Below are 17,322 nucleotides of genomic sequence, written 5' to 3' on the forward strand. Positions count from 1 at the left end.
GTGTATTGTACAGTAAAAGTAGAAATATTGAAAATTGTCATGTGACCATTAGGATACAATGTACCAACATCGAAGGAAAAGTGCCTATCCGGTAGGCAAATATGAAGCGTTTTTCTGTTACTGGATAGTTATTCAAGGGTTGTCTAGCAGTGGATAACCCCTTTAAATGATATCCATATCTGTGTCATATTTTACAGGAAAATTACCGCTTCATATAGTGATATTCTTTCTGTCAAAGTTTCAGACACCTCTGTAGAACCTGGAGTTGTTCACACTGGTCTTGAGGAGTGGATGTGCTGTAGTCTAGAGTGAGACATTTGATGTAGGAAACGCTGCAGCTTGTCATGAATTGGAGGCGGTTTAACATCCCGCCCCTGTGCCAGCTCCACCCATTTAGGCAGAGTTGGAAGAAACTAGTGTGAAAACACCAAAAGTATCAAGAATTAGGGGGAACTCTGAGTTGTTCCTAAATCTGGTTGCTTTTCAAAGCTTTCAAGCCATAATTCTGATCTGAAGGCTTTGATGACTCTGGCCCTTTGAAGGAGTAACATGCAAGGTTAGTTCATTTACCTGCTAGAATTGATGAACATTTCCTCATTCCCACTGCTTGCAATGACATATTATTTCTATAAACATACAGGCTATGACTGACCAGCCAGCTTAGGCGTCTCATGCGACATTGGGTCATGGCAATGGTCGACGTCCTACTGGCATGTGGAGCCACAAGCAGCATTCACAAGGGAACAGTGAGCAATCGTTACAGGAAAGAATATGGACAAGGCCTCTATTATTTTTACTTTTGGGCTTAGTTCAAAGATTTTTTTTTTATCCATTTTATCCATAGAAGACCCCAATTAAAGACAATAGATAAGTCAAATAGGTCAGAAAGTTATAATAGAGAAACATTTTCATTTCACACTTTGTTTTATTACTTTTATATCACAAAAATAGACTTTAACAGTTGAACCAAACTTTGCTTCACCCATGAGAAAATGTACAATGAAAGGAACATTTGAAAATCCTTATATAAGAGAAACGTAGCTGCTACACCATGGCTCACAGTGCACGTCTTCTGATAAAACCATCATGATTTTACTAGACTGTCTAATCAACGGACACTTAGAGCAGAACAGCAAAAAGTAACAAAAACACAGCCCGATTTAGTTTCCCTGTAGAATAGATGAACTAGATGAATATATTTTTCCTTTAAGTGTGCTTCTTATCTTAGTTACAATCATATTCATATTTACGAAAAATAGGTAGCAATATGTAATTTCTCTATGACATCAGCTACGCATCAGGTAGTGGTAAGATGATATGTATCAGAAACTTGGACTCACAAACCATCTGCATCCCACACCCAAGATAAGGGAAAAATATATTCAGACCCAAATTATAATTTTAGCACCCTTTTTACTAGTTTATCTTTGTTGTATGAAATGTAAAGTGGACTAGACCATATGGCTTTAGATTTCCAGAATCTTCCAAGGTTTCACTGCTCTGGATACCAGGCGTGAATCAGAGAAATTGATAAAAAGTTCTAAAAACAGAATGTAAAAATAAAATATGAAGAAAAATAAAAATCAATAACATCTGGATACGCTTGCATGTCAGTCAACTTCCGTTAATCCACAAGGCCTTAGAAATTCTTGTCCTCGTTCATGAAACCATTTATTTGAAACTAAAAAAATAAAAATAAATAAAAGCAGTAAATATTGTAAGACATAAAAACAGTATTGCCTGAAACTTATCTTTACAGTAGTACAATCAACACAGTAGGCTCAAATATATAATTTTAAGATTTTTCTTAGGGAAATGGTGAGACAGTTTTCAGACCCCAAAGTAATGTCATTACAGTAAAGTACCTGCAACGATTATTACTTCCATGTATTGTAAGTCTGTGTCTCCGTTGTCCTAGCATTCTGCCTGTGATTGACAGGTCAGACTTTTGTGACCAACTTCCACGACCAACATCTCGCAGAGGCATCAACATTCTTGGGGCGGCACATGCACAGTAACAATAATATGCAAACATTTGCTGACAAAGAGGGCACCACTAATTTATTGGGATCAACCTAGCATATACTTCGCAAATACCAAGTGAGAAGTAAAGTAGTATGCAAATCGACAAGGCTCACCATATCAAACATATTTTATTGTACAAATACACAGAAAGGACAAAATAGAGATCAAAAAAATTAAAAAGCCAATGAATTGTGCAAAGACTGGTGTACCCACAATACTATATAGAATAAAATTATATGTATGATATGATAAAAACACAAAAAAGGTCACACTGGCGCTCAAAACCCTGTTAGAGAATTCAATCCTGAGCTGCTGGCAACACGACAAAAATAGTGCCTGAACTTGTCAGTAGTGTAAGAATACAAATAAAACTAAAAGTGAAGCCGCGCTTGAGGATAGGTGTTAGAATACACCTCATATGAGCAGCCGTGCTAGATATATGCAGTGTAAATTACATCAATCAAGAATCCAGACACTCTGGCTATGGGGGAAGAAAAAGTTGCCATAACATATGAATCAGCTTGCGAAATGCCCAAATGCCAGTAAAACCATTTGCCACCAAACTATACCCGCATGTATAGTTTATGCCTATTGATATGTTGACAAGCAAATGAGCAACTGTGCTATACGCATGCAGTGTAAATTACATCAACCAAAAGTTCATACACTCTGGCTATGGGGGAAGAAAAAGTTACCATAACATATGAATCAGCTTGCGAAATGCCCAAATACCAGTAGGACCATTTGCCACTAAACTATGCCCACATGTAAATGCCTATTGAATGTAGGCAGATCCCCAGGGGAGCCCAAGCAACACGTGCACCCGCTGTCTCACCTGTATGCTGGAAGTCACAACGCTCAGCCCCGTGGTTGTGCTCTGTAATGGAGGTGACGTGCCCGAATGGATGCAGGTGCCAGAATTTTAGAGGCTGAAGCAGCGTGGTGGTGTAGCTCTTTGAAACGTGTTGGCTGGCCCCCCTGCATCTTTCGGAGTACCTTGCGCTCCTACCAAGTGACGTCACACGTGGAGGAGCTTACCGGCCATTTTGTTTTCTAATCCTGCACGCGGCATCCAGGGACACTACCGGCCGGGGCTTCCTTGGCTCTGCACTTAAGCGTTACATCGCTTTTCTTATTCAGATGTGCATTAATGTCAAAAGTACAACACAAGAACCGGACTAGTCATATGCACATGCGCTGCCCCCTAAGAATGATGGCATCTGCAGAGATGTCAGACTCTGGATAGTCTGCGCAGATGGATAGTCTGGCTTTCGCAACATATTCATGACTGTACGGAGCATGCCCTGCCCCCGGAAATGAGGGCGCCTGTGAGAGATGTCAGTTGAGGACGCAGGTCAAGAAGAAGAGTCAATTACAAGCAGGAGGCCGGTGCCAGGAGGAGAAAGAGGCTGGAGAGCTGTGAGTGAAGGCCAAATCCCGACCGTGCGAGTTCATTTGCATAACAATAATTCGCTGATTGATCACTAAACAAAGGAGACACTGACAGAAAATGTATGGAAGTAATGATCATTGCAGGTACTTTACTGTGATGATATTCCTTTGGGGGTCTAAAACCCTGCTAACCAGTTCTCTTTAAATAAAGCGCATATGCTTCCTTTTCCAATTTATTCCACTTCTGCATATTTGTCCCACTTACATGTTTCAGATCACGAACTTTTAATATGCGACAAAGATAATCCAAGTACTCACATAATGCAGCTTTTAAATGATGATGTCATTTATTAAAGGAAAAATTCTGCTCAGGCCTACCTGGCCTATGTGATTAACTAATTTCCCTCTTAGCTACTAAATCAGCCAGTTAACTAAATACAATTGATAATTGGGTTCAATTTCACCAACCACATCAACCTAGGTTTACTGCCAGACCCATTACATCCAACATCACATAAATGGAATTAGACAGTGTGAAACAGATAAATGGTCTAATAGAATGTGCGATCGCGTGCTGGTTAAAGAGAATCAAAAGCAGATTCCTAGGTATGAGTCTGAAAAAAAAAGTTACAAGACCAATACGAATGGCCTGGGTCTACAGCTAACCAAAGTGAGATCCATTATGGAGAAATCTTGGAATAGTGTTTAATTCCTAGAAGTGGGTTGGCTAACAAAATTTTACTATAAAGCGCCCTTCACACATAGTGATATCGCTCGCGATATTGCTAAAGCGTCACCGATTTTGTGACGCAGCAGCGATATCACTAGCGATATCGCTACATGTGATACTCACTTCCGACCGGCCCCCCGCTGGCTATCGCTGATCGCGCGAGATTGGCCTGGTCCATTTCTCGTCGTCGCCTTCCTGCGGGCGCCGACGATCGACTCCATGGACGCAGGCGGAAGACGGTCACCCTCGCCGCGTCTGACAGGTGAGTACGACCGCTGCTGCATCGCTGTGAGATCTGCCTGTTTGGCAGCTCACTAGCGACCATTTAGCGATGCACCAGAGATCCTGACCGGGTCATATCGTGGTCGGGATCACTGGTGCATCGCTAAATGTAACGGGGCCTTAAGTGTCTAGGCTCCATTGTCTCCCGAATGAGCGGTTGATGCAAATATTTACAGATCTGCAGGCCTCACTCATTAACCGCTATGGTTAATGTACGGTACATGATTCCACGAAAAGAAACACTCTTGTCAAAAATGCCATCCAAAAATATGTCAATAATAGAACTTTTTGGAAACTATGGATCCAGGTACATATGGTGTAAAGCTTACCATGAATTCTGTTATAAAAAAAAATTCTTAAAAGTGATCCTGTCGCCAGAAAAAAAAGCTATTAACCTGTAGATATGGGGTTAATCTCCAGTTTAATAGTGTTATTAACCTGCCTGGCACCCACACTTGCCCGAACGCTGCAGGGAGAAAATAACTTTATTCCACCGGCAGTGTTTAGCTTCAATCATGAGGGTGGCACCGGCATAGATTTAGTCATTGTTCTGAGCACATAGGGAGGCGGCTGTGATAACCGTGCCCCCCCGCCCTGACCAACAGCTGGCCCCAATACAGAGCCAGTGTCAGACAGGGCTGGAGGTGCAGATACTGAAGTAGCGCCTGAACGGCCCCTGGAGCTGAAGCCTGAATCCTGCCGGGGGTGGGGGGATGAAGTTAATTTCCTCTCGACAGCTTTCTCGGCTAAGTGCGGGCACTGGGCATGTTAATAATGCTATTAAACCTGCAGATTAACCCCATGTCTGCAGGTCAATAGCGTTTTTTTTATGGTGACAGGCTTCCTTTAAGGAGAATCACCATCCATCAGTTTATTGCTTAAAGTTCCAGATCAGTTATCTTGTTCTGCAAGCCAATGATGTGAAGCACACAAAAAAAAGTCCACCTTTCAATGGCTCAAAAAAAAGAGACAAAAAGATTTAGGAGTTGCAGCAGAGTTAAAGTCCTGGCTTGAAACCTACTTGAATGCTGTGGCAAGACCTTAAAAAACGGTTCAATGTTGAAAGCCACCCAAACCAACAATTCTGTGTAAAAATGACTCATGAATTTGATTACAATTGTTAATTCCCTGGGTAACACAGCAGGGTAACACAGTAAGGTACTAGGTTTAGGACAGGAATTACTTTTTCAAAAAATACTTAGCTTCAATAAATTATCAGATAAAAGCTGTATATTACATTTACTCATGTTTTCTTTATTAAAATAAATTGGATGATTTCTTCTTTTGACTGTACTTGCAACATTTTTCCATTATGAACGAATTTCTAAAACCGTTTCATCTTGAATTATTTGTGTAAAGGTTTACCTAAAGAAAACTACACTTGGCTGTGAGTAAAGACCAAGTCAAAGCCAAAGACCTACACTGGCATTTTAGCATGTAATGAAGTACAGTATTGATAAACTGACAAATGCAAAACTGTTACTTGGAATGGAGTAAAGAAAAAAAAATCCACCAGTGTCAATGAGTTTTAGTGTCAATGAGTTTTAGTTACAACGATGAGTCAGCCTATCTATGATCACTGCATAAGGGAAGGTGTCCTTGGGAAAAAAATATCTAAAAGGCATTTTTTGGTTGCGGTTCAAAAAGAATATGTCAGAGAGAAAGAAAAAAAAAACCTGGGAGCCAGTGGTGCGCGAAGAAACGTCGTGGACAAAGTCATAAGATAGGCCTTGTGCATAGGACTGTGAGCTTACTAGATAGCATGCTACATTACATACCTAAAAGAAAACTAGCTTCTCATCCCCAGTTTAAGAAGGCATTAGGATAAGTTAATTGCCTTATTGCTTACTATATCTAGATTATATATATAATTATTATATCATATATACTCTATCCCTTTCAATGAAGGGGACTGGGTATATTCTTTAAAAATTGTTTGACAGATGTTTTTAAAGCAAAACATTTACATTCTACTGTAAAACAGAAGTATTACCTTAAAATAACTTACCCCATTTACTGCCGACTAATACAGGACAAGCTGCGTGCCTTGTTCTATAGTCGCCCTCTCCACTTTTGAAAAGATTGTACCAGAAGACTGCAGTGCCCTACAATAATAGAAGCATCAAAACTGCTTAAACATTGAAGACCACAGCCAACTGTACTTTGGCAAGTTCTAGTAAGAGCTCAAGTAATGGTATATGTAGGAGAGCTTTAAGGGTCTATACAATGGGTACGGAAAGTATTCAGGCCCCTTTATTTTTTTCACTCTGTTTAATTGCAGCCATTTTGCAAATTCAAAAAAGTTCATTTTTTCTCATTAATGTACACTCTGCACCCCATCTTGACTGAAAAGAACAGAAATGTCGAAGTTTTTGCAAATTTATTAAAAAAGAAAAACTGAAATATCACATGTCATAAGTATTCAGATCCTTTGCTCAGACACTCGTATTTAAGTCACATGCTGTCCTTTTCCTTGTCATCCTCCTTGAGACGGTTCTACTTCTTCATTGGAGTCCAGCTGTGTTTAATTAAACTGATAGGACTTGATTTGTAAAGGCACACACCTGTCTATATAAGACCTCACAGCTCACAGTGCATGTCAGACCAAATGAGAATCATGAGGTCAAAGGAACTGGCCAAGGAGCTCAGAGACAGAATTGTGGCAAGGCACAGATCTGGCCAAGGTTACAAAAGAATTTCTGCAGTACTAAAGAGTTCTTAAGAGCACAGTGACCTCCATAATCCTTAAATGGAAGAAATTTAGGACCACCAGAAGTCTTTCTAGACATGGCCGTCCAGTCAAACTGAACAAATGTGGGAGAAGAGACTTGGTGAGAGAGGTAAAGAAGAACCCCAAGATCACTGTGGCTGAGCTCCACAGATGCAGTAGGGAAATGGGAGAAAGTTCCACAAAATCAACCATCACTGCAGCCCTCTACCAGTCGGGCCTTTATGGCAGAGTGGCCCAATGGAAACCTCTCCTCAGTGCCAGACATATGAAAGCCAGCACAGAGTTTGCTAAAAAACACATGAAGGACTCCCAGACTATGAGAAATAAGATTGTCTGGTCTGATGGGACGAAGATAGAATTATCACCAAAAAGTTCTAAATGGTATGTGTGGAGAAAACCACGCACTGCTCATCACCTGCCCAGTACAATCCCAACAGTGAAACATGGTGGGCACCATCATGCTATGTGGGTGTTTTTCAGCTGCAGGGACAGGATGACTGGTTGCAATTGAAGGAAACATGAATGCAGCCAAGTAAAGAGATATACTGGATGAAAACCTCTTCCAGAGTGCTCTGGACCACAGACTTGGCCGAAGGTTCACCTTCCAAATAGACAATGTCCCTAAGCACACAGCTAAAATAAAGGAGTTGTTTCATAACAACTCTGAGACCATTCTTGACTGGCCCAGCTAGAGCTCTGACCTAAACCCAATTGAGCATCTCTAGAGAGACATGAAAATGGTTTGTCCACCAACGTTCACCATCCAACCTGACGGAACTGGAGAGGATCTGAAAGGAAGAATGGCAGAGGATCCTTAAATCCAGGTGTGGAAAACTTGTTGTATCATTCCCAAGAAGACTCATGGCTCTACTAGCTCAAAAGGATGCTTCTACTTAATACTGAGCAAAGGGTCTGAATACCTATGACCATGTGATATTTCAGTTTTTCCTTTTAATACATTTGCAAAAATTTCTACATTTGTTTTTTTACAGTCAAGATGGGGTGCAGAGTTTACATTTATGAGAAAAAAAGGAACTTTTTTTGAATTTACTAAATGGCTGCAATGAAACAAAGAGTGAAAAATTTAAAGGGGTCTGAATACTTTCCGTACCCACTGTAACTACTGGCAATCGGTGCTAGGCTTAACAGCCTCCGAAAATGCTATTCGGGCAAAATGCCACTGTGCATCCATTACAAACATTAACACTGTGGTCCCTAAAGAACATTTGCTTAAACAGAACTCCATCACTCTCAATTGTCATAAGTCTACAAAAGGTCAAAACCGCCATCACTCTGCTTCACAATTAACATAAGTCTACAACAGGTCAAAACTGAAGAAATGAGCAGGCCCATTTCTGCAGTTTTGCTTTCGTCCCTTGTACTCTTGTACATACAGGTGCATCTCACAAAATTAGAATATCATCTAAAAGTTAATTTCAGTTCTTCAATACAAAAGGGAAACTCATATGCTAGATAGAGTCATTACAAATAGAGTGATATATTTCAAGTGTTTATTGGTAGACGGCTGCACTGACTTTGGTCTTGATAAAATACAGTGGACAGTGACATAGCTCACAAAACCATCATTGGTTGTGGATACCTCACACTAGACATTCTCCTCAGCCACGAGAACCACGTCCTTCTCGGTCAGAAGGGAGCTATTAATATTACCCTCGCTTTGTCCTCCTGAATCTTCCTCAGAACTGATGGAATTAAGGCTATTGGTGGGAACGCATATGCAAGGGGAAAGTGCAAGGGGATCATAAGGGCGTCCAGGGATAACGGGTCCCCGGATGGGTCTATGGAACAGAATGTTTTCACCTTCCGATTCGTTTTGTTGGTGAATAGGTCTATGTTGGGTTTCCCCCATAGCTTTGTGATCTGGTTGCTGTGATAAAATACTCCGGGATCGCCTTTGCTGGGGTCAAAGGTCACGTGCGTTCAGCATGAAACTCAGGCGCAGGGCTGGGATACGGGTGTAACTGACCCTGGGTCAGGTTTATTAACGGTGAAAGCAATGCAAAAGGAAATAAAACATAAAACAAATCCTTGCCTGTCCGGCACTAACTAAACAATGGACAACCTAACTACCAACTGGCGGGCTTCTCCCGTCCAGCCAAACCACAGTTGCAGTGGGCACTGCTTTCACTCACGTGTGTCTCTCACACAGACAGGCTCTCTGTGTTCCCAGGCTGAGACACTCACACAACTACCTGGCATCCTTTTATATCCACCTCCCATTATTCATTAGCAAGCAGGTGCGATACTGACCAGACTAGGCCACATAGGAAAGGAATCTGGGCGAGATATACCTGCCCTCATCCACTATTCCCACATGATTCTCACATATCCCCCCCCTCTGCTCAGACCACTCCGGTCGAGCAATGACACCCGCCAAACAGTGCACTCGGGACAGGGCATCTGCATTTCCCATCTGTACCCCTGGGCGGTGCTCCACCGTAAAAGTGTAGGCCTGCAGGGCAAGGAACCACCGGGTCACCCGGCTATTCCGTTCCTTGTTCAAGTGCATCCACTTGAGAGGGGCATGGTCAGTGATCAGCCTGAACTTTCGGCCCACCAGGTAATATTTGAGGGCCTCTAGAGCCCACTTAATGGCGAGGCACTCTTTTTCTACGATTGCATACCTTTGCTCGTGTTTATTCAGCTTCCTGCTGAGATAGAGGACTGGGTGTTCCACTCCGTCCCTCACTTGTGAGAGTACGGCCCCGATACCGGTATCAGAGGCATCTGTTTGTACCACAAACTCGCTGCGGAAGTCCGGAGTCACCAGTACGGGCTGAGAGCAAAGTGCCCGTTTTAGGCTATGGAAGGCTTCTTCAGCCGCTAAACTCCATTTAATCATGACGGAGTCTTTCCCTTTTGTAAGATCCGTCAGGGGGGTAGCGATGGCTGCAAAATTGGGTATGAACCGGCGATAATAGCCGGCGATCCCCAGGAAGGCTTGCACCTGCTTCTTGTTGACAGGTTGTGGCCAGTCCTGAACCGCCTGAATCTTATCAACCTGGGGTTTAACAACACCCCTCCCAATTACATACCCCAAATACCGGGCTTCTTCTAGCCCGATATGACATTTCTTGGGGTTCGCGGTTAGACCTGCCTCCCACAGGTCGTCAATCACAGCTTGTACTTTCTGGAGATGAGTCTCCCAGTCCAAGCTGTAAATGACAATGTCGTCCAAATAGGCCGAAGCGTACTGCCTATGTGGCCTCAGAACTCAATCCATCAGTCTCTGGAAGGTCGCCGGTGCTCCGTGCAGTCCAAACGGCATATACACATACTGAAATAGACCCTCTGGGGTAGCAAATGCCGTCTTTTCTCTGGCAGCCTCCGCCAGAGGGATCTGCCAATACCCCTTTGTTAGGTCTAGGGTCGTAATATACCAGGCTTTTCCTAACCGATCTATTAACTCGTCGACCCGGGGCATAGGGTAGGCATCAAATTTTGAGATCGCATTCAGTTTCCTGAAGTCATTGCAGAACCGGATGGTGCCGTCCGGTTTAGGAATTAGCACAATCGGGCTGGACCAAGCACTGTGCGATTCCTCAATGACACCTAACTCTAACATTGCCTCCACTTCTCGGGAAACGGCTTCACGGCGCGCTTCCGGGATTCGGTAGGGCTTTACGTGAACTGTGACACCAGGTTCCGTTACAATGTCATGTTTCATTAGCGTAGTCTGCCCGGGTTTTTCTGAGAAAAACTTTTGGTTGTGAAGTAGAAGCTGCCTGACCTCAGTCTTTTGCCGCTCCGAGAGAGTCTCTGCAACCCGTACCTCCGGTACGGTATGTGAGCAGACGGGACGGGCCAGCTCCGCTGACAAGGCAGACCGATCTTTCCAGGGTTTTATCAGATTTACATGATAAATCTGTTCAGGTTTCCGTTTACCTGCCTGGTATACTTTGTAGTTTACTTCACCAACTCTTTCCTTAATCTCAAATGGGCCCTGCCACTTTGCCAGGAACTTACTGTCCACCGTGGGGACCAGGATCAACACCCTATCTCCGGGTGCAAACGTACGGATCTTGGCGCCCCTATCATAGATTCTTTTTTGGGCTCCTTGAGCCTGTATCATGTGTTCTTTGATGATAGGCATAACAGCCGCAATACGGTCCTGCATTTGTGTGACGTGATCCATCACTGTTTTAAATGGTGTGACCTGACCCTCCCAGGTTTCTTTTGCAACGTCTAACAGTCCGCGAGGACGTTGGGCGTACAATAACTCAAAAGGCGAGAATCCCGTGGAAGACTGGGGTACTTCCCTGATGGCAAAAAGCAAATACGGAAGTAAATAGTCCCAGTTCTTCCCATCCTTGTCTATCACCTTTCTCAGCATCTGCTTCAGAGTTTTATTGAACCGTTCGACCAACCCGTCTGTTTGAGGGTGATACACGGATGTGCGTAACGGTTCGATTTGTTACAATCGGCAGAGCTCCTTCATTACCCTGGACATAAAGGGGGTCCCCTGGTCGGTGAGTATCTGTTTTGGTATACCGACCCGACTAAACACATGCACCAGTTCCTTGGCAATCGTCTTGGTGGCCGTGTTACGCAATGGATGGCCTCCGGGTAACGAGTGGCATAATCCAAGATGACCAGGATATGTTGGTGTCCACGTGCAGACCGTGGAAGGGGCCCAACTAAATCCATCCCAATCCTCTCAAACGGGACTTCAATAATAGGTAGGGGTACCAAAGGGCTACAGAACTGGGGCTTAGGTGCAGAGGCTTGACAGTCAGGACAAGACTCACAATATACACGAATATCGTGATGCATGCCTGGCCAAACAAAACAGTGCAATATCCTTTCGGTGGTTTTCTGGACTCCCAGGTGACCTCCCATCACATGTCCGTGGGCCAGGTCCAGCACCTGCCGCCGGTAGGGTTTTGGTAACAACTAATAGTTGCACCGTATCTTCCCCCTTTTTCTCTATCTGATAGAGTAAATCATTCTCCAGAACCATGTAAGGATATGCCAGCCTAGAGCCAGGTTCTACGGGTACCCCATTTATCACTTTTACATTTGTCCTAGCCTGAGAAAGGGTAGGATCCTTTATTTGCTCGCTTTGGAAGTCATCTTTCTGAACTTCTAAATCTGGCAAACGGGGAGGTGGACGGCTGTCGGCCTCCTCCTATCACGCGCCATGACTGAAAACGGGAACTGCAGGTCATTTCCCGCAGACTCTTCCCCCGAGTCTTCCGGGGAGACATCTTCCAGGGGTTCGAGACCCCCACGTGCCCTGGGAGAAGAATCATGTACACCATTACCCGAGGGCATCAACTGATTGTCCCACAATTGCCAGAAGTGGGGAAAATCCCGGCCCAGGATAACATCATGCAATAACGCAGGGACGAGTCCCACTTTATGTTGCACAGACCCATAGGAAGTAGTAATGCATATGACCGTGGTGAGGTACGAACAGGTGTCTCCATGCACACACGTTACAGAAAATTTGTCTGATGGTCCAGTCGGGGCTGACACCAGACTGGCCTTCACCAGAGTCACCACACTTCCCGAGTCTAACAATGCCACCACATTTTTGCCATCAACAGTTAAATCACACAAGTGTTTTTCCACATCCTTTTGACCGGCATTCACACTCACTATCCGTGCAACCATAGACATGCGGTTTTTAGAGTCTGTGACGTCGCACTGCATGGGTTCAGTAGTGACCGGACAGTTCGCAGCAATATGTCCCATCTCTTGGCAGCGGAAACACCTAACGGGCCCCTTGCTTAGACCATAGTTCGTTACTCTCGGCCTCGCAGTGCGGGCAGTCCCGTTTTCCTCCCCCACTGTCTTAGGGATTTTTCCATCTCCCCTACTCCCTGGAACAGTCTTACCGGTTCCACGTGGAGATGATGAAGAACAAGGTGGGATAGCGTCGTCTCGGAGTCCTTCCGCCACGGAGTAACGTTCAACCAGATCCACCAGTTGATCTGCCGTCATAGGATTTCCATGGCTTACCCACTTCCTCAGGGCTGGCGGTAGAGCTCTCAGGTACTTGTCCATGACGACTCTCTGGATTATCTCTGGCGCTGTCAACACCTCGGGTTGTAGCCACTTCTTCGTCACGTGGATCAGGTCGAACATCTGTGACCGCGGTGGTTTATCCGGCTGATAAGTCCATTGATGCACTCTCTGTGCACGGACAGCGGTCGTCACTCCCAGCCGGGCCAAGATCTCGGCTTTCAATTTGTCAAAGTCCTGCGCAGCTTCAGGTTCCAAGTCATAATATGCCTTTTGGGCCTCACCGGAAAGAAACGGGGCAATCAGGCTGGCCCATCGTGCCTTCGGCCATTTTTCTCGCACCGCCGTCCGTTCAAACGTGGTCAGGTATGCCTCGACGTCATCTTCGGTTGTCATCTTCTGCCAGTACCGACTCACGTGAATCACTCTCGACTCTGCTTCCAGGTTAACCTCAGGTAAGCTTGCCAGGCGCTGCGCCACCTGCTAGAGAAGCGAACGATCGGTAGCTGTCATGTCCACCAACTCCTTCAGCTGGGCCATCATCACCCGATTAGCTTCTTGCTGGACGGCGGTGGACTGTACCAGCGCTTTCACCACGTCCTCCATGCTCATGCTTGCAACGTGATGCCCGCGTTCTCCACCACAATGTGATAAGACACTCCGGGATCGCCTTTGCTGGGGTCAAAGGTCACGTGCATTCAGCATGAAACTCAGGCGCAGACCTGGGATTCGGGTGTAACTGACCCTGGGTCAGGTTTATTAACGGTGAAAGCAATGCAAAAGGAAATAAAACATAAAACAAATCCTTGCCTGTCCGGCACTAACTAAACAATGGACAACCTAACTACCAACTGGCGGGCTTCTCCCGTCCAGCCAAACCACAGTTGCAGTGGGCACTGCTTTCACTCACATGTGTCTCTCACACAGACAGGCTCTCTGTGTTCCCAGGCTGAGACACTCACACAACTACCTGGCATCCTTTTATATCCACCTCCCATTATTCATTAGCAAGCAGGTGCGATACTGACCAGACTAGGCCACATAGGAAAGGAATCTGGGCGAGATATACCTGCCCTCATCCACTATTCCCACATGATTCTCACATTGCAAACTTCCTGGTTGAGCTCCCATTCGCCCTGTCTCAGCTGTGTGCGACTTAAAAAGTCTGCCATCACGTTGTCTGACCCTTTTATGTGTAAAGCCGTTAGTGAGCCTAGGTTCCCTTCTGCCAGGTGAAAAATTGATTTTGTCACGTCCATGAGGGTACGGGATCTCGGGCCCCCCTGATGATTTAAGTAAGCAACTACCGTGCTGTTGTTGGAGAACACCCTTACGTGGTGGCCTCTGAGGGGTTTTAGAAAAAACAGGAGAGCGCGCTTCACCACTAATAGCTCCTTCATATTCGGGGAAGCCGACTTTTCGCTTTCTGTTCAGGCTCCTTGTGCTATCTGGTTGTCCCGGTGAGCCCCCCACCCCCTGGAGCTTGCGTCTGTGGTAAGGATCCAAGGAACCCTACTGGCTAGGTTGGATGGTTCCATCCACCACTGTAGAGAGCGAGCTGTTACGGGTGAGATGTTTAACTGCCCTTCTAAATTCCCGTGGAGAGAAATTTTTTGCCTCTAGTATCTCCCACTGGAGATGTCTTGTATGAGCTTGGGCCCACTGGACCGCTGGTAGGCAGGCTGTCATTGAGCCGAGCAAAGACATGGCCTTCCTGAGTGTCATTAGTGTCCGTGTTATTGCTCCTGTTGCAATGAGTTACAAGGCATGCAATCGATTTACGCGTTTCGAGCGACTAAGCACTCTTAATCATGATAAGAGTGCTTAGTCGCTCGAAACGCGTAGATCGATCGCATGCCTTGTAACTCATGCTGGCTTTTAAACCTCATTTCTATTGAGTGAATAAAGAATATTTTTCACAACATCGTGGAGCTGGACACTTCTTTTCTCATTGCCTTGGATTGTGCGCCTTGACACAGCGGTCTCGTGCTCCGATGTTGGAATGCTATGTCTGGTGAGCTGGATTTGTATCCTGGTCTACTAAGCCCACAGTGGTTCTAATAGCCTTTATTAAGTTATCCGTCTCTTCTATAGGGAAGCAGCTGCGACCTTCTTCCTCAGAAGACGAGGAGCCGGACGACGGGCTATCTGTGTCTCCTGAAGAAGATCCGCTCTCCCTTTCACTAGGATCTGACTCGGGTTCCTTATGCTTTTTTCTTTTTCCCTGAAGGGTTTTGACGGTGTTCTCTACCTGGTGGGCAATTGGGGCTCTAAGGTCAGCAGCGAACCCTGGGGATTCCTTGCATATTGTATGTTCAATGCAGGATCCCATGCCGTGGGGAGCTCCTCCTTACAAAGTGGGCAAACCTTGTGGTTGGACTTCTGTGTACACTTCTTCCCCTACAAGAGGAGGACAGGCCCTAATTACAGCATATACGCTCATGTAGTCCACTTACCCGCCAGCCCCCGAAGGAGGATACCGAATCAGGCATGGGCCCCGGATCTATACGCGGCTTGTCCTTTGGGACTCCTGCCCCCCCGGACTCCTTGCTGCGTCGGGATTCTGAACGGTTACTGCTGCCGTGTCATTGTGGCTGCTCCTTCGTTTCCTTCTTCCGGTGCTGCTGCGGTGACTTCCGTGGCTGCTGCTGGTGTCCTGTGTCTGAGGACATGTCCAGTGGCTGCTGTTCTTCTGGCTCCGTACTCATGGCTCCAGGTGACAGGCCGCGCTATGCCCCCTGTGCGCTTTTAAGCCACGTGAGGGCGAACGTCAACAAGAATTTTTTTTTTTTTCCCTGTGCGCCCCAGCTGGTCTGCGACGCCCCCCCGCGCGTGTGCACCACCCAGAGGTGCCTTGTGCGGTCGGCGGCGTCTCCTCCCGTCCTACGACGCGTGAGTGTCACCGCCCTGCCCCGCGCACCACCCCCGGCTTCCCAGAGGTGCATTGCGCGGGCGGCGGTGTCTCCTCCTGCCGCCCCGCGCGTGCGCTCCACCGCCGGCTTTCCCAGAGATGCATTGCGCGGGTGGCGTTCACCGGCCTGCCGGCCTCTGTGCCAGCGCACCCCCGCCAGCTTCAATGATGTCCTGCGCGGCGGCAGCATCCCCTTCGGCTGCCGGCTCGTGCGGGGATACCTGCATCCGCTGGCGCACTCCCACCCTGGTACCTGCTCCGGCCCAGGGCCGCTTCCAGCCGCCATGGAAGGACGCCATCCTGAGGAAGGATGGATCTTCCTGCTGCCGTCTCTCTCCCCACAAACCCTAGAGGCCCGCTGACCCCAGCGGTGGCGCCTCGGGTAACTGCCCCAGCTGGGACAGGGGGCTCCCGCTGCCATCCACCAGACTGGTCGGCCCCGGCGTCCGGTAAGTCTGTAGGTTCCCTTGTGGGGACAGGAAACCAACTGATGCGGGAGAGAGGTACCACCTTTTTATTGGTAGGTTTCCAGTCCCCATGGGGCGGATTCCCTCTTTCCGTGGTGCCGTCATGGGGGAAGGAGAAACAACGGTTAGCAGCTTATATCACAGAGAAGAAAAGCTTCCATCAGATGTCTGGCAGTAGCTTTTTCCACTCTCTGCATTAAAAACAAACACCTGGTCAAGCAGAACTTCCATGTGTATGGTGGATGTCAGTAAAGATTGTGTCAGCCAAATGATAACTCAGCTCAATACTCATCGCATGTGTATGGACATGTTTTGATCTGTAGATTAAAAAAGGTTATCCCGGCTCTGCTCACTTTTCCTACAGGAGGCAAAATGGGCTTGGTGTTATCACTCCTACTGATACATCTCCCTGTAGATGGTGTCACAATATCACCTTCTGTCATGGAAGTTACTAGAGCCATAGTAGCCCTATAATGATAAATTCCCACTGAACTGATGAATTAAAAAAAACAAAAAAAACAAGAATTTCTTTATGACGGAAATATAAATATAAGAGGGTTGTTTTTTTTTCATCCCCTTCTTTTGATATGGGTTGATGTCGCATTTATTTTTCTACTTATTTCTTGCCTTATATTGATGAGTTATAAAGTATTAATAACCAAGTTTTTCTAACAATATGTTGGCGCTATTTGTACATTTCCAATATTTTGTTTTCTTTCGGATTAATGTGTATTCCTGCAGGGATCCAATATAAATTTTATAGATTTATTGTTTTTTAAGGTTTTCTTGCTCTAGA

General features: G+C 45.9%; 1 protein-coding gene across 3 annotated transcripts in view; it reads right to left on the reverse strand.

The window, feature by feature from the left end:
- Positions 1-905: 905 nt before the first annotated feature.
- Positions 906-17,322, reverse strand: part of P4HA2 (prolyl 4-hydroxylase subunit alpha 2) — a 146,074-nt gene continuing 129,657 nt past the window's right edge. For all 3 annotated transcript variants that reach the window (XM_073569882.1, XM_073569928.1, XM_073570004.1), the window contains 2 exons: positions 6,438-6,534; positions 906-1,681 (listed from right to left, as the gene is read on the reverse strand). In XM_073569882.1, coding sequence (XP_073425983.1) covers positions 1,611-1,681; positions 6,438-6,534 — 168 coding nt within the window. In that variant the 3' untranslated portion in view covers positions 906-1,610. The remainder of the gene's footprint in view (positions 1,682-6,437; positions 6,535-17,322) is intronic.

This window comes from Dendrobates tinctorius, unplaced genomic scaffold (assembly GCF_039654945.1).
Source record: "Dendrobates tinctorius isolate UK_male_01 unplaced genomic scaffold, ASM3965494v1 ptg000001l, whole genome shotgun sequence".
Classification (NCBI taxonomy): Eukaryota; Metazoa; Chordata; class Amphibia; order Anura; family Dendrobatidae; genus Dendrobates; species Dendrobates tinctorius.